Raw genomic sequence first — 27,750 nt, 5'->3', positions numbered from 1 at the left:
GAGTAATGTTAAATAAAACAACTTGTTTGTTCTTGCCATCAAGGAAATGAGATCAGGCTATCTCAACCTTAGCTTGTCGTTATAAAGAAGTAAATATCAGTTCAGTTGTGGTTTTGAAGTGTTCAGTCAGCAGGTCTAACCATCATTTAAAGAAAAGTATATTGTTAAAACAGGTGTAAAACTTGGAATGCTCATGAAATGTAAATACTATACAGCATAGTCTTATCAGCTTAAACCATATTTAGCCACTTTATAGTGGGATACAGTCAAGACATATAAATGAACAACAGGGAATAAGTTACCAAAGCTCAGGGATTACCAAAATAATGTTCAATCTTTTTACCAATTAGATGGTAACTGCTTCTTTGTAATCTCAGGAAGATCTGGTGATCATATCTAAATCTGGTTGCAATTATCAGCATGACAGACGTAGTCTTTTTCAATCGATATTTTCCAATTAATATTAAAAGACCAAGGTTGCCATCTGTAAAGTCCTACACTTATAAAAATTAACGTTAGATGTTTAATTAATAAAGATTAGATTTTGCCTCTTTGTGTTTTAAAGAAAAACAAGATAGGAGTAACTTGGGAGTGTTTTCTTAATTGAATTAACATTACCACCTCAATCACAGACATTTATTTTCCAACTGAGGAGACTACAAAAAAAAAAAAATCCACTGATGAGCTAGGTGCCTTTCCTAATGCAACAGAAGTAGGGATTCTGGTTTCACATAGGAATAAAAATTACTGAATAAAGCTATCTTGTACTCATTTTCAAGAACCTGCTAAAGTATTTGCAGGAAAGAATACCTGCAATGCTAACTTGAGTTTAAGGCATCTTTCAATCAAATTATAAAATTCTATTTTTGTTGTCTACTGTGAATTTGCTTTCTGTACCACTTCTGTTCATGTCTGCTAGAGTTTACTTTTTGCTCACATATTACAGCGGGACACTTTGGAGCTTCTTAGCGCAGAGGGGCAGCAGATTATTGCAGGGCATGATCAATAAATGGGACCATTTATTAAAGCTTTTTTCTGAGTGTTTATTTTTATTTTATTGCAGCTGGCGTACCCTATATCTGTGCAAATGTATGCAATCAAAATTATAGTAAGAGCATAGAAACTCATCTCCTTTCAGATTTTGTCACTTTCTGAAGCCTTTCTATAAAGACATCCATTTCCACTGGTCCACTGTGGATGCTAAAAAAGTTACCATTCTGTACTCAAATATTTATGAAAATGAAAAGTAATGGGCACAACAGATTGACACCTGAAGTAGAAGGAGCTTATTAAATATGAATTAGATACAGCTGCAACAAGTCCTTTGAGCAAGGAAGTAATAAAAAGCAATATTCTGAGCAGAAAGAAACAATCTCATGGCTTAGCCCGTTCCTGCTGCCCTCTGTATACAGTGTTTGCATGTTTGGAGGTAACAGCTATTTGGTAAAGTACTTTGTATCTGCAAATTCTACTACAAAAGCTGAATATAGTCCCCACTGCTCTTTCAAACCTATTTTTTTTAATATATATTTGGGCAGCTATAGCTGTCATTCAGCTTGAATAAATATGAAATAATGGTAGCAGAGATAAATAAAACCAAATCTTTCTCTGTACAGAAAGCAGGCTAGCAACATTTGCGTTTAAGCACAGCAGTGGCATCAGGATTGCTCTCTGAAAACACCCCTTCAGTTTGTATTAATCTGGTTTTTAATACTTATTGTCCAAATGAAGTCCCTCACAATTTTTAGTGTCGTCATCCTCGAATGCTGCTGTGAAGAAAGAATTACTATTTTACTATTTCACAAGAGGCAAAAGACAGAGCGATTCCCTCTGGGTATCATGCTATTGAACTCCTGCATCACAAAACTGTGCTAGATCCTAGATACGCAAAATTTTGGGCTGAATCTGTATCCTTATATGGCCCAGTCCTGTACCTTAGTTCACCAGGGAGGAATCCTTAGCTCAGGCAAAACCCAAATCACTTCAGGAACAATCCGTGGCCCATGTTAGAAAGAAAAACACATCGTTTGCCAGATGAGCACTATTTTTCATGAATTCCATGCTATACGGCATTCCCTGCTAAAGCTGTCTACCTTGCAAAAACAAGTTAAAAGAATTTGACACACGATTTAGGAGATGCCAGAAATAAAACTAGTGGGCACAATCTTAATTTTCATCCTGCTCTGTATCCCTTAGTATAGAGCCTTGCCATGGCACTACTTTTTACTTTTACTGTCCCCTGATCTTCAGCCTAGATCGGAGCTCTACCGAGTGGGGTTCAATACTCTGGTTTATTTTCACTGTTCAATATGTAGTCCCATCAATATGTAGCACCATTCTTTACTCCACAATATTCAAATCCTGCTCTGTAGGCAGAATTACTAATTTTTTCACGGGCTTCTCTACAGTGCTCATCACTACAGTATTTAAGTGCCTCGAAAGCATTAATCACATTCCCTTCTCACAACACCCCATGGTGGTGTTATTACCCTGTTCTTCGGATGAGAACTGAGACGGAGAGATCCAGCTAAAAGGATCTAACACTGGGTGCTCCCTCTAGGAAGCCTATTACCTCTTTTTTTTTCAGTATACTAAGCTTTATGCAGCCCTTTATGTGTCTCAAGCATAGCTCCAATTGATTTCCCTGACAGACCTGGATGCTCAATACATCTGCAAATCAAACGGCGATCCAGAAAGGAAGGATACACAATTAGTGACCACTCGGAGGAAGTTTGGTTCAAAAGACTTAGCAGCACTGATCAGGAGCTCGGAGGCAAAGGCAGCATTACATTTAATTCTTTCGAGCACCTTAACCGTGACCTCATCCTTTTGCTCCTTGCAACGCCTGCTTCGTTTGCCGTTTACTTTCCAATTTCTGCAACCAGAAGGACGGAGGTCCTCAATCCTCTAAGCTAAATAAGACACAATTGCTTTGGGGAAAATAGTATGTGATCACATAATTAAAGACTGCATCATAATGTATATACACAAAGGAGGTTAATTAAAGTTGCCTGTGAATTTCTTAACTCCTAATTCCATTCTCTGTAATCATGCTGACTCCATAACCATTGCCATTTGAGTTTACACAGTAAATGACAGCTGCAGTAAATTTCCATTCTTTATGTGGACCAGTCATTACAGGAGAATAAGACAAACATTTTGCCACCGGCCCTTGCAGAAATTTGCTGACAGTGGAGTTATGCTGAGATTCAAGAATTATGGATTCCACTCCATGTTCTGCAAGTGAGAGATCCCTGCTGGAAAGACCTTTTAGCCCTGTGACTCCTGAATATTTCCCATCCATTATGGTCCCCTCTAGCCTGCCACTTTGCCAGTTAGGTTGCACAGACCACCTCCAGTCTCCTCGCTTTTCCAACATCACATTCCAGCCAAGCTGCTGCTGCTAACAACCATCACTACAGGTTGATATTTTACAGCATCTGGTGGGAGCAGATATGTCCCTTCTAGCCCTGTGATATTCATCATGAGAAAAGGCAAGTTAAATAAAAATGAGTAAGCTAATAAAAAGGCTCTCCTGGTTAAAAGCTAAGTGATTACAGCTGCTATACCAGATTGGAAATGACAGAAGCATCTTGTAAAAGAGTCACTACATGCACACCTACATCAAGAAATCAAGCAGAAAGGCTGAGCTGTTTATAAATCTACCATAGAGAAAGGGATCCATGAGGGGATCAGTAACTGTTCACAGAGCTCTTAAGCTAATTCTTCCAGTCTCCAAAAGGCTACAACAATTTAAGGACATATCTCTGATCCTCCCAATTTAAGGACATATCTCTGATCCTCCCAAACCATGAGCATGTTTCAAGGAGTTTCTGATCAATGCGGTCTCTTCTTAGGCTTCAAATACCTGCCTACAGGCTTACATACCTCCATACAGGCTGGCTTGCATGCATACAGCTTGCAGATTGAAGGCTTCTGAGAAGCACCAAATGAGCAGACCTAACAGTGAAAAAACAACTACCTGACTACCTTGCTGCAAGTAGGGAAGAGATGGGAGAAAAGAAAAGGGGCTAATATGATACGAGTAGAGGAAGCAAGCAGAGAATGACAGGACTAAATCAGGTGGCTTGAACAGGAATGGAAGATGATGGGGCAGAAGGCACAGAGGGGAGATGTCTAATGAAAGAAAGAGCAAAGAGAGCAGGTATTCTGAAAGAAAAGTTAAAAAGGAAAAGAAGAGGAGCTGAAGTAGCCAGGGCAGACACCTGAAATACAGTCCGAGAGAGAGGAAAGAAAGAACAAGAAGACACAAACTAAAGAAGAGGTAGAGGATACAGCTTGGGATGCAATGAAAAATATGTGATTCAGAGGAAAATGGGATTGAGCTAACAGTTACATGAGCAAATTCAGTGCCTTAATCTTCTGCTCCCACAACTTCATCAATTTCTGAGTTAAAAAGAAAAAAAAAAAAAAAGTAAAGCAACTGAGAATACTGACATGGGCCTAGCCCCAGAGCGCAAACATGAGAAGATGGAAGCACACTGTAGCAAGAAAGAAGACTCAAGAAAAAGGGGTAAACAGCCAAGAGAATGGCAAAACTGCCCGTACTTCATGAGAGGCCAGCTAGTGGTCAATAAAGAGACAATAGAGATTTTTTAAAAAGGAAAAAAAAAGAAAGGAAAAAAAAAAAGAAAAAAAAAAAGAGAAAAGCAACTCCAGAGTACATGACTACTGAAAAAAATAACACAGTAGTGGTTCTACCAGAGGAAGGGTAAGGCTTAGGCTGAAGAAGGTCTAAGGTATTTGCTCTATGCTTAGACGAGAAACAGAAACGCTGGTTTTTTTCAAAAGACTTTTACCAAAACAAATCAGGTGAGCATACACCAAGTAACCTGTATTTATGACCATGGCACAGACTTGGAAATTTTCTCCCTTTTGTTGGCCTCAAGCAGCAAATACAACCCCCCACACTGTATACTGTTCTCACTTGTTTACTGAGAAAAGAGCAATTCATAGTTCTTGTATGACAAATGTAAAGTGGTAATAGCAAGGCTTACGAGACAAGATTTTCAAAAGTAACTAATGACTCTGCAGGCTTAGCTTAGCTGGGGTGACTGATTTTCAGAGCACACTCTGAAAGACTGGACTGCTTAAGCTCTTTTTGTGAAGGTATCAAAAAAGGTGCAATTGCAAACTTCAAGAGTTACTTTCAAAAGTACTGGCCCTGGAATATCTCACCATTTTCTTTTGAATCCCTCTCAATCCATCCCAAAAATGAGCCTAGTCCAATTCCTGCTACTAAATGCTGATTCTTATTATCGTAACTCTCATTTGGATAACACACTACTACACGTTACCGCACACTGACACATACAACACTGCTTTAAGTCAAAGTTCTTATCGTTAACCTTAATGACCAGAAAACACTGAATAGAAATACATCTGTACTATTTTCTAACAATCAAATAAGCAATGACCTGTAGTAAACTGGCACAACTACATCAAATGGAAACATCTTATCTCTATTAAGATCAAATATGTTAAAGAAAAACAGAAATAAATGTATTTTATCTTATATCTATATATGTTGATGCATACATACATCCTCATTCCAAACATACACGTGTATGGATATGTGCATAACATATGCATATGTTATATACAGCTTTACATAATAAATATTATTATATATCAACTTTATATAATATATGAAATGTGAATACTATACCAGCCTCCATTAAAGACACCTCCCTTTCACAATGCATGCTTCTCACTGAAATGCATTAGGAGAATGTTGAACTTAGTAGACAAGCACTCAAAAGTTAGAAAATGTTGAAATTACACTAGCTGTACAGCCTTACATTGGTTCTCATTTTGTATAGTCTTTAATTGCATAACCCATACTTTTTTTTCTCTAAAGGACACTTGTCTTTTTCAGTGGCCATGACTGACAACGTTCAGTGAATGAATCTAACTTTACCCTCATCATTCACTGTCTGCCCTACACCTTGTTTAAAATACACTATGCAAACTTTTCTCTGAACACAGAATTACTGATTTCTTCCAGAGCATTTCTGAGGCACTCTTCACTACAATATCTAAGAGTTTCCAAATTACATCTCCACAACACCCTTTTGATCTGAGGAGCTTTAGTTATTCTTATGTGACAGTTAAGTCAAGAGTGCCCATTACCTGTTTGCTCAGAGTGCCCAGGATTTCAGAGGGACCAGGACCATTTGTTCACACCACAGTTCTCCTTGACTTGGCTACACCTGGGTGCATTCAAAACTTCCAGAAATCAGTCCCCAAGAATCTTGGGATGGAAATCAGAAATCAAGGAATCCACCACCTTGAGTATGTTGGGTTGAAGGTAACTTCCCAACAAGGTAGAGTGCTTCTGATGGAGGCAGCAAGAAACTTTGGCTCTGCAGAGCAGCCCTGAAAGACTGCCCTTCCCTTTCCTGCAAGCTTCTAATTCATTTTTCAGCTTCTGTAATAAATGAAGTAAGGTCTCATGGGTAATCTGGCTGCCTGAACTATGCAATCCTGACACTCTCACCCTGAAAACTCTGTCCCCATCTCCTGTCCTGCAGCTGTTTTTCATGGCCTAGACAGAGTCTCTATTTTTGTCTAACTTTACCTTGCCATCTACCTCCTTGCCATCTCTCCTCTGCATGCCAGTGGGTAGCTCCTTTTCCTCCTGTTTGGATTTCATCAGCAGGAGTTTGAGTCTAAAAGAGAAAGTTTTGCTTTCCAATACTATGATCTGCATCAGAATGGGCCCTGATCCTTAGGGGAACAACAGTAAAAGATGCTCTTGCTGTGCTGTGTCCATACAGACAATTTTTACTGACACTTACCAACTTTTCTGAACTTCAAGGCCCTCTGACAAGACTGTGCTTTTAATACAACTTTGATTGTGTTGAACAGATTTTTCAAGGGGATGGAACCTTCTTCCCATAAGACATCTTTTAACATGGATAAAACAATGCTTTATCCAACCTAATACAGAGAAACAGTTGGACAGGTTTTTTTTAAGTTAAATAAATAACTAACTATTATCCTGAGGCAGAGAGCTGATGGGGAAAATTTCAGCTCAAACAATGAAATACTAGCAAAGTTATAAACCCTTTGAATATAGGAGCTTGTAATAAGAAATGTCAGGCAACTTTAACTACAGCTGTTTCTGCCTGAGTAGCTACCTATAGTATCCCTCCTCTCATGCTGTTTGCTTTATGAAAAACTAATTGAAAAAAAATCCAAAGTGAAATTTATGCTAAAATATACTTATCTAGGAAAAACTTAAATACAAAGTAATAAAAAAATTGCTTATATATCATGTTATCATTATACAAATAAGACTTGTCTGCATATATGAATATATTTTGACAAAAAAAGAAGTGTCAGTTTGGGGAGAGGAATTGTTAAGGAAAAAAAAAAAAAGTACAGCATGGATCCGAGATAGTTTAGAGAATGAAATGAGACATGTAAATCACTGTCTTCACTTTTTGATTGTATGATCCCATCTATGTAAAAAGCAGTATCTGCCCCTCAGGACTAGGCTCTGAAAGATGTGAATCAGTAAAGATTCAAGCCTTTCTCTGTATCATTATTTTTCAGTTACATTTACATTCTCAGTTGCCAGTACAGTCTCTAACATGCAATAGTTAGAATCACAAAACCTGCATTGCAAAGGTTTGCATAAAAATTAATTAGCTTTCATCTCCAGAGAGTATGCATCCTTCCAGGTCACCATGGAGGCCACTGGACGTGCAACCATAGCTGCTGCAACACTGGAGCTCATTCCCCAGCTCTTTCCCATCTCACCAGCATAATCAACTTTGGCGATAAAAAGGAATTGTTCCATCAACCCTTTTACAAGACTGTCACAAGTAGCTTCATTCACTGCAACAACACTTATGAAGCAGCAAGTAGCTGACATCACAGGCTCAGGGAATGCATTTACATTAACTGAAAAAAGAGAAGTAATCAAAAATAGCATAAATTACTTCACTATCATTTAACAAGTAACTTTTGGTTTTCATCCCATTAGAAACTGCAGTGCCAATCAAAGAAGGAGCTCCCAGACCTCTGCTTCCAGTGAAGTCTATGGCATCTTTCTGTTGGCCATAACAGCAAGAGAAACAGGCTTTAAAAGTGAGCTAAGGGTACATGACACATCAGAGTAATTCAGCGTGGAAAAGAAATATTCTGCAAGGACATGCCCCCCACAAAAGCATATGCACATACAATAAGTTTTAACTATGTAAACTGCCATACTGGCCAATATTTCTTACATCATTCAGCTGCTTATTGCGGGCTGGGATGATCGTATTGGTTAGTTGCTTACTCCCTGCCTTTAAAGCTGCATCTCTTCTTGCTTGCTCAAGCAGAACTCTTGCTCGTTCTTTAAGTTCTTCCTGTCTTGACAACATACGTTGCTTAAAAATAAAGAAATATAATTAACAGCAAGGCAGCCTCAGGGTACTTAACGTTTATACAGTAGTTAATAGCCGGGAGCCTTCCTGTATAATAAAGGTCAGGAGTCACATGGATTACAGCTTCATGAGGTGACAGAGCATTCTATAGAAATGAAAAGTAAAGATGATCAAAATGTAAAATTAAAAAAAAGTCATAGGCCTTTATAATGTAAATAAGAGTTCTCTCCCCTCCCCGTAAAACTTAATTTCTATCAACATTTAATGCCTTTAAACTACAACTGTGGAAAAAAAATAATTGGCTTAATGGAAGCCATGTTAAACATGTGCTATGTGTTTACTTATTTACTTTAATATGTATGCAAATATAATACTTTGTTGGCTACTTACATGGGTATCGCACATTTATAACTTAAATTGAACACAGAGGCTGGGTACAAGGCAAAAACCCTGCAAAAATATCTGCTTCTACTTCATCTATGAATATCCACAAGAAAGTCCCTTCTTCATACACATGACTGCTTATATTGCAGAGTAGAAGTAACAGAAGGGGGGCTTCTGCACAGGCAACACGAGCAGCTCCCATACATATATACTCCCAAATGCTGACTTCTTAGTCAAGGTCAACTGTGAAGAATCTGGGAAAATGTGTCTCTAGGCCTTTATATGACATAGAGCTGGGACAGATGTTGCAGGTTGTGCTCCTGCAACAGCCACATGGAAATTGAGACCATTGACTCTAACCAACAAACTGAGTGTTCAAGATTAAGATTGAGGCTCACATCTGAGATTTTATTACCATGTGCAAACACACAGATGATTAACAACCATCTTTAAAGTCATCTCTTCCTTTCTCTTGGCCTATTACACCCTTGCACGTGAAAATCTTTGTAGAGAAGACATCCTGTCTCCTCCTGCTCTATTATTCTGCATGGGCCAAGCTGTTCCTTTCTCATCCAGTACACAAAAGTGATGAAGAGAAACTTCATGAGACTTCACTGATTAAGGGAAAGAAATTAGCTAGCTATAGAACTAATATTTGGCCATTATCACCCATCTATGGGCTGCTTCTCTTGCAATAAAATGAATCTTTATGGCACTTACTCAGGAAAAAAACATAAAAATATTTGAAGCCATCCACACTACCAAAAGACTAGCTATTGGCACAAAGCCAAACAAAGCCAAAACTCAAGAATGCTCTTCACAGGTGTAAAATTATAAGCCTGCTTTGGCATTTTTGTAAACAGGGCTGGTAACATTTTTTACATATTTTTGTGCTGATATGCTTTACTGATAATACTCAGCATTTATATAATATTCAACTTTCATCCTTACAACAAATCTGCAAGGCAGGTGGGCATATATTTTTTATCTTTATAGAAAGGAAAAAGATTGTGGTTAAGTAACGTGCTTAAGGCCGCTCAATGAACAGTGTGACAATATTCTGGAGTTTCTACCTCACCGTCGTGGCGATGTTCACAAGGCTATGTGGTTTCTCAGACAAGATTTTGAAATATCTTTGTTATATTTTAAGGTATTCAGAACTTTATATTTTTTGAATATGGATCAATGAACTAATAAGTCTTTTTCCAGTTTTTGCTTCAGTATGCAATACTAAGAAGGAAGGTGTTACCACATTCAGTGGCAAAAGTCTTGGAGCCAACTTCTTTCAGATAGTTGAGAACATAACTTCCTTTAATTGGAGAGAGATTGGAAAAATTAACAGTAGGACAATTCCTATAAATTACTTTTTCATGTAATGGCTCTTTTTCAGCACCACCTACTTTTCAGTCAAAGTATTTATTGCCCAACAATAAAAATACACTGCTCACCTCACCTTCTATACTGAAGATACGGTGTAAATTACAAAATTACAAAGAACTTGAACAGCATCTCCATCCTGACTCACAGGCATAAGAAAGTTTAAATTTCTTACCTGGGATGTTTTTGCAGTTTGATCTGCATGATTTAAAGCCGTTCTGGCATCATTGTCAGATTCAGATTCTGTTTGCCTTGGAGAAGCATGCAGTTTCTTTGCAAGATCCGTATCCTTATTATAGGAATATCCAAGCTTAGAAGTAGGAGATAAACTTGGCTTTGTGACAGGTGAACTGGGATCTGCTCTTGTGCTCTCTGTGGATCCTATACGTCCCAGCTTTTCTTGCTCTGAGAAACCAACAGTACTGTCTGAGCTCTGGCGTCTCTTCTTGTCATTATCTTCACAAGCAACTGTGGGACACACGTCCTCTTTTTGATCATTGACATGTGCCAAGTCACTCAAGTCTAAAGTGTCAGCGATCAGCAATTTCTTCCTTCCCAATGTAGGCTGTGCTTGTGTTGTATCTGTACTGCTACACTTCCCAATGTCTTCAGATGCAGAAGTCCTTCCAGAGCTCTGCTGGGATTTCTGTGGATCTGTGTCACTTCGAGTCCTGCGAGAAGAAGGGGAAGCTGTGCTTGGGCTTAAATGGTCATCAGGAGTCTGATGCTCGCTCTCAGATTCACCAACACCACTGTCATTTACAAATACGGAGTCATCCTGAGAAGCAAAGTCTGCCAAACCACTGTCTGGCGGATGCAGCTCGGGCTCCCGGTTCAGGTCGTTCAGCTCTGCGTAGAATTTTTCCTGGTCAACAGAACTGTTTGTGTCTGTTTCATAGTTACCCACTTTATATGTGCTTTTACTACTGTTCTCCTCTATTTGAACCACGTTTAATTCCTGGCCACAGAAATGTGCTCTTATTTGATAGAGATAGGTCATAACAGTCAGTTTGTCAGGTATTGCTAATAAAACCATGTCAGAAGGTTCCAGCAATCGTGATATTCCTAAGCTGGCAAACCCATCATATGCCTTTAAAAACAGACAAAATAAAGATTATAATACAGCAGTTTCTTACATACCATAACATTTCAAGAATGCAAGGGGAAGTTTCAGTCAAAATAAGCAAGACTTAAACATACCCAGTATTACAGGAACAGTATGGGTTCAACTCTATTACTTATTATTCTTTTGTCTTCATTACAGTAGTTACTATTTTTTGTTGCACAGTCCAACATCCCACTCATCAATTTTTTCCCAATGGCTTCTAGATATCTGCCAGGGTATCTTCATAGCAACGCAAATCGAGAGAATATGACCAGTAAAGACACTCAAATGGCACTGTTTTAAATATTTTTAACATACCTCAATACCATACTCTACTAAAGTCTCTGGTTACTCAAAATTATGCCACTTTCATAAGTAAAAAGCTGTTCATGACACTGCAACTTAAAAGCCCTTCTGCTTGCAGTAGGAAAACCTACCAATATCTTAAATGGTTCTCACTCAAGTAGCAGGAAACAAGCAAATAAAAAAAGTGTAAGAGTTGGACCAGAAAAAAAGCAACTAAGGGTGGCTTTTTAAGATAAGGAACAAAGATATAAGAAACACGACACTAATCCATCCTGGGCTTTATCACTGGTGATCAACCTTCTCCCTTCTACTGGTCATGTAATTGCAGTGATTTGTGTTGAGGAAAAACTATGTTCAGATAGCCAAAAAATGCCACCACAGATTACTTGATACAAGACATAAATCACATTAATCCACCAAACAAATGCATTTTAAAAACATTTGTTGCTGCTAAAGCTATAAGAAAGAGTGAATTTCACTCCCACTTCACTTTCATTTCTAAGAGCTAAACAGTTTGCAAGGCTCCTACTTTGTGAGGCCACATTGTCTTCTTTCTGCTAGCCCTTTAAGTGAGTGGACTTGGTGCATCAGGTTTTTCTAGTTTTGAAGAATTAAAGCCGTTTCTCAATTTACAATTAATTATTGCTATCCTGGATTAACCCTGGAAGACAATATTGTGTTTCAAGGAAGCCTTTAAAAAGGCCTCCTGTTAGCATAGATGCACTCAGTTAAAGCACTCGGACTTCTCCCTCAGTAATTCTGCAGCTCCTTTTCACCCTCTTCTGAAGGGGTCCAAAATGGTAACTGTCATTCCTACACTATTTTGAACAAAACCAGGTGCTAAATTTAAGACATGGATGAGAACCTGTCCTTCCACAAGGAAACAATAACACACATCCCTGGCTTCAACTCCACCCCAGTTTTACACTATTTCCTTAATTTATGTAGTTTTAGAAGGGTGGAAGAAAGAAAGAAAAGAGAAATCAATTATCATTTTTTTTTATCCTCTTGGTTTTCACACTAGTAAATGTTCAATGGTGAGTTAGAATGTGGGTCTGGCCTGGCTGGCTCCCGGCAGACCCAGTTATTTTACTTGCTCTGAAAAAAGGCAGAGCTCTCATTCCCATTGCAATGTCATTCCCTTCTCGAGGGTCAAACAGTTTTTATTTCAGCCACTTTTCAAACTCTGCTTCTGAGAGCTGAAATTTATCTTCCTGAAATTTTTTGTGCTTCCCCTCATGCTCAGGTATAACTTGCTAAAGCATTTTCAGTGAAGTAATTTTTGTATCACTATAACAAATGATTCACAGAGTTTACCTAGACCTAGAAATTATCTGAATATTTTTAAGCCCTTCTGGCTCTCTGTGTGCAAGATGATTTGGCCTAAAATCATTGCTGGCCTTTGGTGGGATATAATTTCTTGGGAAGGTTCATTACCAGAGATTGTTATGCCATTTATAAAAGCAGAGCTGTGCTTAGATACAGGAGTAGCAGTGGAAAACATATCTGCCGTATTTGCTGATGCAAAGCTCCAGACGGAGCAGAATAGCAGGAAAATGATGGGTGGGAGGGAATGGAAAGAACTGAGATTGTAGAAGAGGGACAGCTGTCATTTACCTGGTCTTGGAGCACAGAGCTGGAAGAGCAGGCTCAGGTTGGATATGGAGGAGAGGGAGACAAGAGAGGTGGGAGCGAACAGACATAAGGAGCACAAAGAAAGGAGAGTTAAAAGGAGAGCAGTGCAGGGATTTAGGTGGGCAGCCTAAGCCATGGCAGGTACCAGGAATGATGAATGCTCATATACCAGCAGAGAACAGGCTGGGTATGAAAGTGTAGTGAGCCAGCTGTGCTGTCCTGTGGACTAAAGGTAACACCAGGATTTGTTGTTTGATTAAGTGGGTCAGTGCTGATTCAGTGGCATACATAACCCATTACCCCACACTGAAGGTAGTGGGAGTTACCATCTGAAGAATGAAAGGACCTAAGGATGGGCTTAGCAGTCCACAGCAGCCAAAGCCCATAGACATGACTTGACCTGAACTCTTTTATACTCTTAATTTCTTATTTATATGCTAATAAAACTAAATCCTAAGAATATCTCCTAGGGTCTGTAAAATGAAGGTGAGGACAGTATGTCAGAGTTGTCAGGAAAGGCACTTGCTTAGCATGGGTAACGCTACAGCAGAAGGATTGTTTCTGGAATGATGGATATTCTCAATATAGCTGCAATCACTTTTTACTGTCTGCTCAGTTCTTCTGGTGATGCTTAGGATTAAACACAATAGTTTCCCGCTGATGCTAGATACTTATTTCCCATCCCCTCTCCTTCTCATTCTGGACAACACACATTCTTGCTTCTCTCCTTTTAAAGTACACTAGATATCTAGATTGGCATGCAACTGTTTTACAGTCATTAGTTCTATAAATAGCAATCATATGTTCTGTATGTGTCCATATAGCAGTGTGAGATGGGTTCTCCTTCACTGTTAGAAAAGCTGGGAGCCTCCTGATATTCCAGCATATTTATAAAGGCCTAGTGTTTCTAACTAGTTTGTAACATGGTATTAACAGAGTAAATTTTCCAAGTCAAATTAATTTTTTTAAACAAAGATGTAACTAAGCCTTAATTTTGCAAACCTTTATATATGCATGTTTAACTATGCTCTTGCATGATCCCACCAAGGTCAACAAGCAACTCCTACACACACAATTAAATACGTGCTTATGATTTTGTGGAATCAAGTAGTAGAAGTGAGCATGAATGCCTGTTATAAAAATATGGCTGCCAGCTTAAAGGTAAGGAATTTTTTCCATTTTGACTCAATACTATCCCTGTAATTCTGTTTAAACGTATATTCTAAAAGGATTCCCTCCTTGCAAAATGGAATATTTTGTCAAGACAATCAAGTTCAAATGCATTGCAGAATTTAGTAGAAATGGTCAAAAACTGGGAAAAAAAGCAAAAATAAAAAGCACCACAAAAATTGAAAGTGCCAGTTGAACATCCAGAAGATATATTACTATTTCCACACAATAATCCCTCAAATGAAACAAGCTTCTCTAAACAATAAAGTAATTAAAACCAGAAGTTTATTATTAGAACCATACTGTTGTGCCCTTCCACTTTCATCCCCTCCAAGCTCCAGCCAAGTGTAGTTTAGTAGCTTACATTTTTAAAGTGTAGGACGAGTTATTAGCAATATGAAAATTTTCTGTTCTTGATAAGGGACTATACTGCCCGTATGCTGTAATTCTAAAACATTTTTTCATTATTATTTACTAATAGTCAAATGGACGTAGTAAATAAAATTAGTCGGTTAATGTTACTGGGAATGCTATATGGATAGTTAGATACATATGACATTTAAGTAGAACCACAACTCTTTGGATCAGCTAGGAAGGTATCCCTGTAATGTTTTTAATTTTCTCAAAGATAATCCTGGTTTCTCTTTTGTTCCTCATAGAAATTTGAATTTGCAATTAGCACAATGCGCCAAAAATATATCTGAATTCTGACTGATGCTAATGTAATCTGGAGTAGTTGTCTGGGGTTTGGGGGTTGGGTTTTTTTAGAGATATAATTATATTGCAGAAATTACAATACATACACACACACACACATATGTATATTCAGGACACTAAACATATTTACCTATCTCCTGATGAAGTTGTTTTTTTCTTTTTTAATTACTGACAAGCTGATTGACAGACATCAATTGGGATCCATCAGCACAAGCACCACAGGCAGGATTCCAACCATTTCCCAACTATGTAACACACTGACATACTGGCCAAGATCAGATGTCACAGGTAAATACCCTTTTTTATTCAGCATCAGTGGCAGCACCAATTTGGCAAATGACTAGTGCATCCTATAAAGAAGCTCCAGTGATGTGCCTTTTGTAACAGAGCATTTCAATGTGTAATTATACACAGTAATTGCACTGAAACAGTTGTCTCTTAAGATTTCTTCTTTTTTTATTAATATACAAACAAGGTCATGCACTTCTAAAAGATATACTCTTATGGGTTAACCTATAATCTACAGTCACAGTCACCTCTTACCTCCTTTCCCGGGCAGGGGGAAGGGGCGGGAAAGAGCTGCTTCAGACAAAGAAAATTGTCCTATTCATCCATAGATGTTATTTTAATTGGTTAGGAGGAATCATTGTCAAATGTGTTACATATCTGCATGGAATTTATAGGCAGCCATTGTTGCCAGTGCTGCCTTCACTCCAACCAAGGGCATGCAGGGTTATCAGGCAGAACTGCGTGAGACCAGGAAATAAATCTGCAGGAAGCAACTGAGATACTCAATGTAGCTGTCAGGCGAAGGCTTGCAAAGTGATGAAAGAAAAAAAACTGCACAATAACAACAATTATTACTTCTTCAGTCCTGGGAACTATATCCTGTTAGAGAGACGGGCTAGAAAGTTCACCGTTTGCCATCACAGTTTCATAAAGAAAAGATGACTGATCGTACCGCTAATGTTTTTAATTAATAATCTATTCTTTCTTTTTTTATAATCCGGCTTAATTAGCCCGGATGCTCAGCAGAAGTTGAAGTACAAAAACATATGGTCACAGAAAACACTGTGATGTCATGGATAATCCACTTAGGTCATCATAGGACCCAGTGTTATTATGAAAAAGATATCATTGGCCAAACCATTCATTAGGTAACAGCAGCTCAGAGGTATTTTATTATTTATGATACTTAAGTATTATTTTAAGGACAAATAACTCCCTGGCTAACACATAAGTGTGCAGACACATTAAAATATAATTACTCTAAACACAAATGAATTTTAATAAAGCACTTTCAGAAATTCCACATATCTACAATCTAATACTCTTTAGTTAAATTTGCTATATAATATTGAACCTAATTAATTTATTCAAAGTACATTTTTATGCCTTCATCCCAATTAAATATGGTGATTTTAAAGCTATATAAAAATAAAATCACAGCATTGAGAAGACAGGTACTTAAAAACAATTTTCAGATGATCTTCAGGAACAATTTCATTATCAGTGACTCACATGAAAATTACCATTTCTAAACATGTCCCTAGGGCCCAACCAAAGCTTGTAACATGCCTAAAATAGTGAGCAGAAATAGAAAGTCTTCTGGTGATGCCCAAACCAAGTTCCTGCTTCTTCCAGAGAAACTTTTTACATCTTTGCATCACAAAGATACAAAGAATGGTTTAAAACAGCTGATCAGCACAATGCTATTAACTATTTTGCTAATATTTTGGTTTATTTGCGAAGTATTGTCTCAACACTTTTTATGCCAAACTTTCCATGTGGCATCCACCACTTCACTCACCTGGTGCAGTATAGAAGTAGGTGTAAAATTTCATCTTTAAAAATACAAAAATCACCATCAAAGCAACATCAACCGTGACCAATGCATGGAGCCCCATTAAAGCAACAGAAAGAGGAGTCTTGTGTACAACAAACCAAGAGCAGTTACGTTTTCTTTTTTTTTTTTTTTTAATTACGTAGCTGATTAGAAATATCAGAGGAGTGATCACAGAGGGCTGGCCAGCCCTTTCCTCCGCTTTCACGGTTAATGTAGGCCATACAAATATTAAACTCCAATGCCAGCCTTGCACTTGTTGTGAATGTTAAAGACCATGACAAACGAGAGTCAATAATGCATCCGATTTGAACTGCAGGAGGTTGAATACCTTCTGTGAGCCGCTGTTATGACCTTACAAAACAACTGCACTTTCCCCAAATTAATAAAAACCTGCAGTGAAGCCAAAATTGAAGCTATGTCTTCCCCCCCCCCGGCAGTTCTTACCTTTTTGTTGTTCTCTTTAATATCTTGAGGATTCAGGGACTTGTAGTCACTGAGGGGGAAAATGGCACAGTGGGTATGTACAGTATTTGATAAAAGCAGCAGTTTTAAAACAAACTGAATCTAAAAATTTGACATACAATAATATCATACAGTAACTAGCAATTTCACAGCAATTCAATCAACAAAACTAATAGTGTGGAAAATTAAAGGAATAAATAAATAAATAAATAAATAAACACCGATTACATGTTTCATTGCCTGAAGCTTTCCATCTAAAAGAGAAGTTAAGGCAGGGACTAGAGGCCGGCCTTGACAACCAAATTTACCAAGAGGTAATCCGTCCTTGTCAGCGTACAAAGAGCTACAGGCTTATTCCTCTCATCTCATTTCAACACCAGCACAATTTTCATAATCATTTTGAAGTCAGTTCTTTGTATACGATTAAGAAAAGAAAAACAAATCACAGACAGGGGAGAAACAATTGTTTATGCAACAAGAGAGAGCAAAGAGGTCATAAAGTTTGAGCATTCATAAATCTGTTTTCTTAGAAAGGATGGTGGTTCCCTGCTTAAAAGAAAAGGGTGAAAACAGTTCAACACCTGAAATGAACAGGGAGTTGATTTTTATGTAAACTTAAATGTTACATATTTCTATGACAGCTTATGCAGGCAAAGAGTATACAACTTACATTAGGTCTGGTCTAAAGTGATGTAATATTGCACAAAAGGATAAACCGTTTCTCCACGATGTAGTAAAATTGGTGATTTTCACTCCCCTATAGTTTTTTGTAACTTCTTTGCACCACACAAGCAGTGACTGACTAGCATTTGGCTTTCTCCCCAAAACAGGACTTGGTATTGGGCTTGGCTGGAAAAAAAAAAAAAAAAAAAAAAAAAAAGAAAGAAAAGAAAAAAAGAGAAGAAGATAAAGGAATTTAATGGAAGATGAGAATTAACATTAATTGACCTAACTAGAGAATCTGTGTCCTTTGATGTGAGTTTAGGTACTTCACAGCTGTCAGTTTACAGTGACTGTAACTTGCAAAAGACACAAATCGCAAGTTATTATCTCCAGTTGTTGCCCTTGGCACTTGTCTCCAAAGGATGTAGACATACGGGATTCCAGATCTACACAGGAGAGCAGGCCAAGAACTGTACCCGTGGAAGCACCACACTTAAATATTTAAGACATAGTCCTGCACAGCCTGTGATACACACCCTTGAAAAGATTCCCCAAAATGCAGCCGCAGAAAAACATCCCCACAAGCCTTTTCACTTGTAATGAAGATAACACTGTGACTGGATCAAAAGCGAGGCATAGCAGGAGCAGAGTTTACCCCGAGTTGTGATCTTCTATTGCGGCATGGGGATCAAAGTCGCTGCATCTGTGACATATGATTAATGCATTCATCTCATATAGGCTCCAGTGTAAAGTTTTTGGCTGCGCTCTTCCTGTTTAAGCGTGTGATTGCATAAAGGTAATTAAGGCACAGTGTTTCTAAACAGCCACTTCCAACCATACCAAAGAGCTTCCTCTTCCAGGCTTTAGCTTTTCTATGAGGAAAGGGAATTTAGGCCATAAATTGTTATCAGAGGGTGGTTTCTAACAAGTATCATTAGCTAATAATGACCATTTCCTAAAAGGGTACTTTGACACTTTTAGTAACATTTTTGTTAGCACAAAACAAGAATTACAATGGAATAAAATAATTCAGGCGTTTGGTATCTGTCAGACTGTCCGTTGTTTCTCAAATTCAGCAGAGAACTTACTGATTGCAACTTATGTTTTCAAGAAATATGCACGCATTTCACGACAAAAATGTTGTCACTTTAAAAACTTTTTAGATGTAATTAGATAGAATTATTTGACTGACATAAATCCAAAATCTGAATTATAGAGAAAGAACTGAGCCCACCTATTTTTTTAATGTAATATAATTACAAGCATATATACACAACAAACATGCTATTTATGCACCTTATAGCTAGAGAGTTCCCAAATTATGATAAAAATAGAGCAAGTAATTTACTATATCACAGCCACTTAAGTTGAACAAGTAAATCCTTTTGGCCATATTACCTATTTGTGAAAGACCAACGATGCCCCCACTTGACTGAAGTATGGCAGTGCTAAGCAATTAGCTGCTAGCTACCAACTGATTTATGTTTTCACTGCTGCTTCTGGGGAAGAAAATATACAGAACCAGGAAAGTAATTTTTCATTTACTGTGACAGTCAGCCCTGAAAAAGTTGTTTTGTAAACACACCTACCTCATCATCAGACAGAAGCACTGCCAACTCATTTAGAAAATGCAAAATGTATACCTTGCTGGGATTTTTTTAAATACCGGATTATATGTACAAAATAACTTGTTAAAAAGTGTTTTGGGTTTTTTTTTAATCCTGTCAACGATTCAAATCAGTATGAACAAATCCATTAATGATGAGACAAATATCTCTAAATACACTGAATTAACATCTTAACAGGGATATACAAAAAAGGGAAGACAAAGCAGCAATAAATTATAAACTTTCTTCACCATTAATCAGATTTTAATCAGAGAAACAAATATTGCTTAGGAGCTGCCAGACTGTTACTCCAGATTCAGAGTGACGTAACTAAGGTCAGGTTTTTCTCCTGTTTTTTACAACTTGAAGCAAAAACCAGTAACTAACCACTGACTCCAAATTTAAGGTACCACATTACTTAAAATATATTTGCTATCTAAATTATATATATGGAAATAACACTGCTGGGAGAAAATCATTAAAATAGCACTATCAAGATGTGGAAAAATGATATTCTAACAATTTTTTAAAGCACAGAGCTACTTCTTCAAACCATAGAGCACTACTTGCCAGACATATTAAATGTCAACTATAAAGTCTTAATACTTGCTGCTGAAACTCTCTACAGAAATGTTAAATGCTCCAGTCACCACCTAAATACTTTCCAGTTAACTCTGAAATAGCCTTATGCAATATTACCATTCAAATACCTTAATTACACAGCTAACAAACTGAAGATGTAACTGATCTTAAAACTAGGTTTTACAAAAGGATAGCCAAAGCTATTAAATCAATAAATTTAGCAGAATTTTGCATATTATTTACAAATTATCAATTTTTTAAAATCCAGATTACAATTCCTGGAAAAATCTATACTTAAGTTGGAACTTCTCTTCCACGTTTGTCCTTCCATTTACTTCAGATTTTCTAAAAGTATTTTATCCAGAACATGCAAGATTTAGGATGTGCATAATATACTTATATGGTTTTCTCTTCTCTAGCTGATAAAGCAGAAATTCTATACAGCTTTCTTTCCAGACCTAGTACTCCAAGTTTTTTGCATAAAGGTGAAGTTAATATTATGATAATGTTATGCTCTTATTCACCACCTGAGTCAAAGCTTTCATTATTTAATCTATGATAAAAGCATTCAACTCAAGACACACTGGAGATACACGAGTAATGGCAGAATTGTGCATGAGCACTTGACATCCCTTCAGAAGGGTTAACAAATGTTATTTCTGATTTTTTTGTGAAGCATCATTATGAAAAACATTTTCTTTCGATACCTGCAGGTTATACATATTACTTACAGGTTCAGTGCAAACACAATTACTACCAAGTGCCTATTTCTAGCCTGTATTTGTTCTATAAGATTGGTAGGAACTCATCAAATGAAATGAAAACTTAATTAGCTTTTTCTTACATAATTCTTTTAAGCACTGACTACACAATTCTAAACCATACGGCAGCCATGACTTGGCTTTTTTGAGTTCAAAAGCCAAAGTCCCTGAGAACCTGTTTGGAAATGCCATTAAAAGCATGAGATGCCCACAACAGATTGCCAGATCTGCTTGCTGATCAACAGGTTCCTGAATCTAATGCAACTGATTTTTATCCAGCTGCAGATTAACTGTACAGCAAGTGCAGAGGTTCCAGAGCTGGTCCCTCACATGCTAGCTCAGATCTAGATGCAGCATTGTGTGGGTGGATTTATCAGCTGGAGTCAGCACTAGCTGTTTCACAGACAACAGAAGCACTGAAGTCTCTTTATTCTTTTTTCACATGTTCTCTAAGCTTAATTAATACAATTTATAGTGTATGCATTTTTCCTCTTGGGAGATTATCCATTCAGATCATTACTCTACGTTAACAAGAGGACAGTAGCTTTAAATATTAGGCTGCATCCCTACATTTCAAAATATTTAAATAATTGTTTTGCTGCTCTCAGGAATGCAGCACCAGGTGCACCGATGGTTCTGACACACATAGGCCAATGCTCAGGAGAAGAAAATCAAGATGGAACTGGTGATGGGAACACGGGGCTACGAACCAAGCCCTCGTATGAGGCATGGGGAGCAGCCAGAATGAAGACTGTAGAGGCTTAGTCTGAACAACACTCAAGAGCTTGTTGACAGGTTGCATGGGGGTAGAGGAGTTTAAAGAGACAAAGAGGCAGTGTTGAAGGCTCGAAGAGAAAGATGCTGAGAAGAGTAAGAAGAAAAAAAAAAAGTATGTAACAGCTATGGGAATCTGGGTGGAAGACTTATGTGGTTTGAGTTTTATATTAATGAATACAACTCCCCAAAGAGGAAAGGAGTTTAGAGAACAACCTAGGAACAGTAATTAACTGCAGGAGGAGAGGAAGCTGAGATTGAGATAGGGCTGAAAGTCAGAATAGGGAAGACCGACAAACAATCAACAAACAAGTTCTGTTCCTCAAGAAGCAAGTACAGGCAAAGGTCTCTTACATATTTGACTGAGCAAAATAAAAGGGATTTTCCCTTACCTCTATCAAAACTACAATGCTGTCTGTGGTCACCGAAAATTGTGAAACCATTAAAATGCAAGATAAGGTAAATGAAGTAACACACAACTAGGTGAGATAAAATGTGCAGCACGTGGCTGGACGCAGAAAAGGTTTGGAAAACTCAGCTGAACTAAGTGCTCTGAAAAATGGTATAAAGGTGCAATGTAAACAAGACACCCATATATATTTTAGTCAAACAGATAATTTTACATCATCAAGATGATACTCTAGAATTTTATTTTTTTAAACAACACAGGGCTCTACTAGTAGGAATTGCTTAGCCCAGAAGTATTCTAATTGAATATGGCAAGGTCTGTATGTGTCCAATGTGCATTCAATTTTGTTTATTATGGGCTGTGGAACAGTCCAGGTGTAAGTCAAAAGCTGATTTTTAACTAGTATCAGGACTAAAATAGGATATGGAAATCAAGCCTTTCTGTTTTATTCCAAAGATGGAGAAAACATCCTCATGACCCACCTGTGCTGAGATGTTCTTTATTTAGGCTAGTTAGTTATTTTTTAAGTAGCAGGTCACCATAACATTACGATGGCTTCAGTGACACAACAAAATACAAGCATCATTGCTCTTTGCTTCTGGTAAGGGAAGTGCATGCATATAATAGAAAATATACATTTCCAGGAAAGAAATGTTAGGAGCTCTGCTATCCTGTTACTCTGATACACAAACTTACCAGCTTAGGAGTACATTCTTCAACTTTGTTGCTCTCTATTTGCAGGGCATGGCATATAATTACAAAAATGTCTCTAAGTTCCTACTCCCCCTAAAAATGAAGGACATCTGAAAACCCAGCTGCTTGGTACAAGTTATAGATTCACTGAATTTGTTTCCTGCATATGATTAATAATAAGTATTTAGATAACCTCCAGGTTTCTCCAGCATCAGACATCTTTGCTTTCCTCACTCTTCTGATTGTGCCTACAGCTAATGTAGATATGCAACAAAATATGAACTTTTATCTTAAGAGGCTTAGGCGTAAGCTTTTAATTCCTTATAATTTTACAAGTTTAATTTTGGCACAACCAAACCAGCCCATGTTCAATCACAACCTTAAGATTCAGACATCTGCCCGAGCTGACATGATGCCCTCATGTTTGAACCTGGCAAGGTAAGGAGGAAGGTGAAATCCTTGGGACATGCCTCAAGTTAGCTGTTGGTGAAGTAGGTAAAATTGACTCATTCTAAAGGGTTTTCAGTTGCCTGTTACATATTTTGGTGTCCATGAGGCTGGAAAGAGCTTTTCCAAACTATGTCTGGGAAAGGAAAGGAAAGCAGCTAGAGTATGCACATGCCACCTAAAATGCCAGGACGTGGAACAAACATAACTTTCTAGACAACAAAAATGACGGACCCTCTCAATCTGGGAAGAAAAAGCAAGCAATCAAAGCCTCTTGAATATTCTGCTCTCCTCCTCTGCAGTTTTCCAAATCATGCCCATTTGCAAAAGGCAGCCATTTGCTCACAGCACTGTGGAGAGGATTGACATGCTGGGGAATGGAACAATGTCTGGCAAGGCTTAATGCACCCTGATTTGCCTCTGAAAATAATAGGGGTGGGGGTAGGTGGTTGGTGCTTTCAGTATGTTTTCACTTTATTAGTTGGAGGTGGACAGACAATGTGGTCCCATGTCATAAACTGTATGATGTTGTGTTTAACTGAATACTTTGGACCCAAGGGAGAACTGATTAAGATAACACCTGCCATCAAGAAGCACACATACCACAAGACCCCATTACTGTATTCCCTCTCCTAGACAGCCACAGCTTCCTACTGTTTGCTGTTCTCCCTTGCTGACTCACATCTAAACTTAAGCAGTTTGTGCTGTACATAGCTGAATCATATACACAACGGTTGTCCTTCAACATGCCGTCGCTTCTGGTCCCAGCCTGTAAGGTTTAGCAAGTCCTTTGCGCTTGAGTTAGTTTCATCCACATAACTTTTACTTGTCCAACCCCACAAACAAACATGATGATGGTATTTTTTATTCTAATCACTACCCATTTCTTCTCACACTGCGCCTATCTCACTACTCAAGGCAAAAAGTTGTTGCTCATTATTTATTATCCTTAACCTACAGTGTATGGCACTCAGCTTCATTTAAGCAGTATGATGCAAATGCTACATCAAACACAGCATTTCAACTTGCCTCTGATCTCCAGCATGGTAACTATCACACAGTATTAGGGCATTCTATGATAGGTGAGTGAATATATTGACATAAGAGACTCACAACCGGTATTTTACAAATTGGGAAACACTCTGAATTAAATAACTTACCTGAGCCAGTAAAGTGAATTGACTATTACAAGAACTCAAGGACGCTACCTAACTTGAATCTGGTGTATGCATCCACAGCATCCCATCAAAGCACTCCTCCTGACTCCAAGGGCAGGTGACAGTGCTCAGAATAACCAAAAACCAACTTCCAGATTCAGACAAGTTAAGAAGTTGTCTAAGACCTGGCTATCCCAAAGACAGGAACACATCATTCGTAGCCTCAACCACTGCTCTGGGTAGCTTGCTCAGTGTCACACACCAGTTCTATGTCGTCAGCTCTGTCCAGGCTTTCTGTGGCATTCACCTGGCATAACAAAGAGACTGTGCTCCATTAAACACCTGCCAACTCCTATGAGAAAATAAAATGGCAGTCCTGCAGACAGCTGCCTCTTCTATTACAGGGTTACTTCTGCTCCAAGCACTGAGGAAGTGGTCCAACCCAAAATCATGGTATGTAGCAATACAATTGAAATGTGTACATGTATACAACCTACAGGCATACAGTGCACAAAGATGGGTGAGGTTACAGTAACAGAGGCTACCTTAAATCTGGCAATTCATAATTGCTAAGTACTTCATTTTGTAATTTTTGTAATTATCTGGTAGCCTCCTTTCGGCTTTTCGTTTGTCTAGTAATGAAGTAACTTCTTGTTTCAGGGTTTTAGTTTGGTTTTCATTGTTGGGGATTAAAAGGAAAAAAAACCCCAAGTATTTGGGAACTGAACTCTAAACCTTCAGAACCACAAGCCACAACACATCAACTACCGGACAATTTCCTCACTTGGGCAACAGGACATGGAGCCTGTCTGCTCATGGGAATTAATTAAGAACAAGACAGACTGTTTATTTCAAGATGACTACCTCCCCCTGTAGATGTTCTTAATAGAGAATAACAGTACCGCACAAGGGCGAGGGTAGCTACCTCACCAGGTTGAGAAGCCCTAAATTTATTAGCTAATGGCAAGGAGAAGATTATGTTAATGAGCTGGTAAATGAGAAACAAATCTGAGGCAACATAATGAATTGGTTACTTATGTGCAAGTAATTTCACCCAATGATCAGTATGGCCATGAAAAAAAAAACCAAAACATAGTGAGCACCTTCTCAGATTCAACTATTATAAAAGGATTGGCTGAGGCTCGTCTAGCTTCTCTTCCCTGAAGTCGCATAATTTTTGTCTTGAATGACATATTTTCTATTAAAAATAAAACACAGGAAAAGGTATATAATTCATACCATTAAACAGAAGTGAATGCTGAGCTCATTCTCTGATGAGTACATATATTTGTAATGTAACAGTATGAACAGGTCACATGCAGGGATGGGGCCTCATTTTTTCTGCTCTCATAAGACAGGCAATTTCCTTGTGTCCACCTTCCTTTCTCCAGCTGCCCCGGTGGCACATGGGCTGAAGTCTCTGCTCCTGTGTAATCTGTGCTGGAAGCCCAGACGAGCTACCAGGATGCTGCCGGTTCACAATCCCTGGCTTTCTGCCATGATGGGAACGTTCAGGGTTTTGGGCAGGTTGCCAGAATTAAGCAACTTAAACCACAGATGAGGAATAGCAATTTTCAAAGCTTTTAACTTTGTTAAATGTGAACTGAACTAGCAAAATGTACCTCCCTGGGCCCAAGGCTATCTCTGCCACATTTCAAAGGCCTGCAGCAAACAATGGAAGTGTTAGAGCTTGTCAGAAAAGGTCACAAGAATCTCTTCTAAAAGAAAGCACAAGGCAAACTAAAAATGAGAGTCACTGCCAATTGTTCCTAAAAACAGTGAACTCTTGTTGCTTTTGCAGGAATTTCTTTTGACATCAGCCATTAAATAAACGTAAGTCATTCTCCCACTCTTCTGAACATTTCAACAGACATTGTTTTCACTCTTTGAACATTTCAACAGACGTTGTTTTTTCAGGCAACCTTCTGATGTTGTATCATTAAGGTGACATTGCTCCATAGAACTTCATAGATACCTACTTTGTAAATCTACTGCATCATTTATACTAATGCACAGCCATAGGCAGATCTATGGAAGTATTAGTCTTTGCCTATGAGAAATCTTTGTTTTAAATACTTGAGAACAGAACACAGATGCCAGATTTGTGCAGGTATTGCACTAACAAAGGAAAACAATCTCTGTGTGTGGAGAAGCTTAGAGCACTCGGTATTTTTAAGCCTGGTATTGATGACACAGAACCTGGTGTGGTGCCTCTGAAGGCCAGAGTACACCTCTTAACTGAGGGTGGAAATAAAATAAGCATATTGTATGATCCTGCATGAGGTGCTGGTTTCCATGAGCTTACAGGCATAAAGATGGCTATTCTTAAGCAAGCTCCTTAGGATAGCTATAGTTAAATAAGAATTTAACAAAAACAAGTAAGTTTTAGCCTTGATAAACTACTGCATTGGCAGCCCACTCTATGCAAACAATCATAAGGTGGAGATTAATAAAAATATTGCTTTACCACTCAGTGGTAAGGAGGAGCTATCCATATATGATGGGGAGACATCTGAAACGCTTAATGCCTTTCTTTTTTCTTCATCTGTCTTTATTCTACAAGCCAGATGTAAGTTGGAAACTAGCATTACCAATATCAGACACAAAAAGGTCAGATTTCAGCCAGGTGTGGAGACAGCTTAGACAAGCCAGATGCTTTCAGATCACCTGAACACATTTAATGCAATCCTGGCATACTGGAAGAACCAATGTGAAACAACATCTGAAATTAACAGTCAGTTGAAGATAGGCAAGATATTAGAAGAGCAGGAAAGGACTACATTCCCTTCCAATCTTTAAAAGCATTAAAAAAAGACAAATCAGAAGAATGCAGACAAGCTAACGAAAAAGATGTGGAACAAATAAAGTTGCTTCTTAGCATGTGGAAGTCAAAAGGAGACAAGCAACAAACATTAATTTGTCATCAACAAATCATGACAACCAGTCCAAGCTCCTTCTATAAGAGGGAAGCAGGCAGGGAAGGGGAGAAGCAGCAGATAACATACTATGATTGTAGCTCTTTTTATTGTCTCTCAAGGTGCTCTCATAAGGAAGCACAGAAAACAGAGCCTTAATGAGACTCACATAGCATAGGTGCAAAACAGGCTGGAAAACTATATCCAAGACTAGTTTTAAATTATTCTGGGAATTATGCATTAAAAGGGGGTCTGCAAGAGTATTGCTTGGGTTCAGTGTTGAAAGTCTGAATTAGGAAGGTGGATGAAGCTGGGATGGACATCAAATGCACTAGAAGAAA

General features: G+C 38.1%; 1 protein-coding gene across 11 annotated transcripts in view; it reads right to left on the bottom strand.

Moving 5' to 3' along the window:
* Positions 1-27,750, bottom strand: part of EHBP1 (EH domain binding protein 1) — a 225,849-nt gene that overhangs the window by 64,635 nt on the left and 133,464 nt on the right. For all 11 annotated transcript variants that reach the window (XM_069787443.1, XM_069787444.1, XM_069787445.1 and 8 more), the window contains 4 exons: positions 18,072-18,250; positions 17,384-17,432; positions 10,336-11,250; positions 8,259-8,402 (listed from right to left, as the gene is read on the bottom strand). In XM_069787443.1, the coding sequence (XP_069643544.1) occupies positions 8,259-8,402; positions 10,336-11,250; positions 17,384-17,432; positions 18,072-18,250 (1,287 nt within the window). The remainder of the gene's footprint in view (positions 1-8,258; positions 8,403-10,335; positions 11,251-17,383; positions 17,433-18,071; positions 18,251-27,750) is intronic.

This window comes from Haliaeetus albicilla, chromosome 7 (genome assembly GCF_947461875.1).
Source record: "Haliaeetus albicilla chromosome 7, bHalAlb1.1, whole genome shotgun sequence".
Lineage (NCBI taxonomy): Eukaryota > Metazoa > Chordata > Aves > Accipitriformes > Accipitridae > Haliaeetus > Haliaeetus albicilla.
This window is presented reverse-complemented; position numbering and strand designations above follow the sequence as displayed.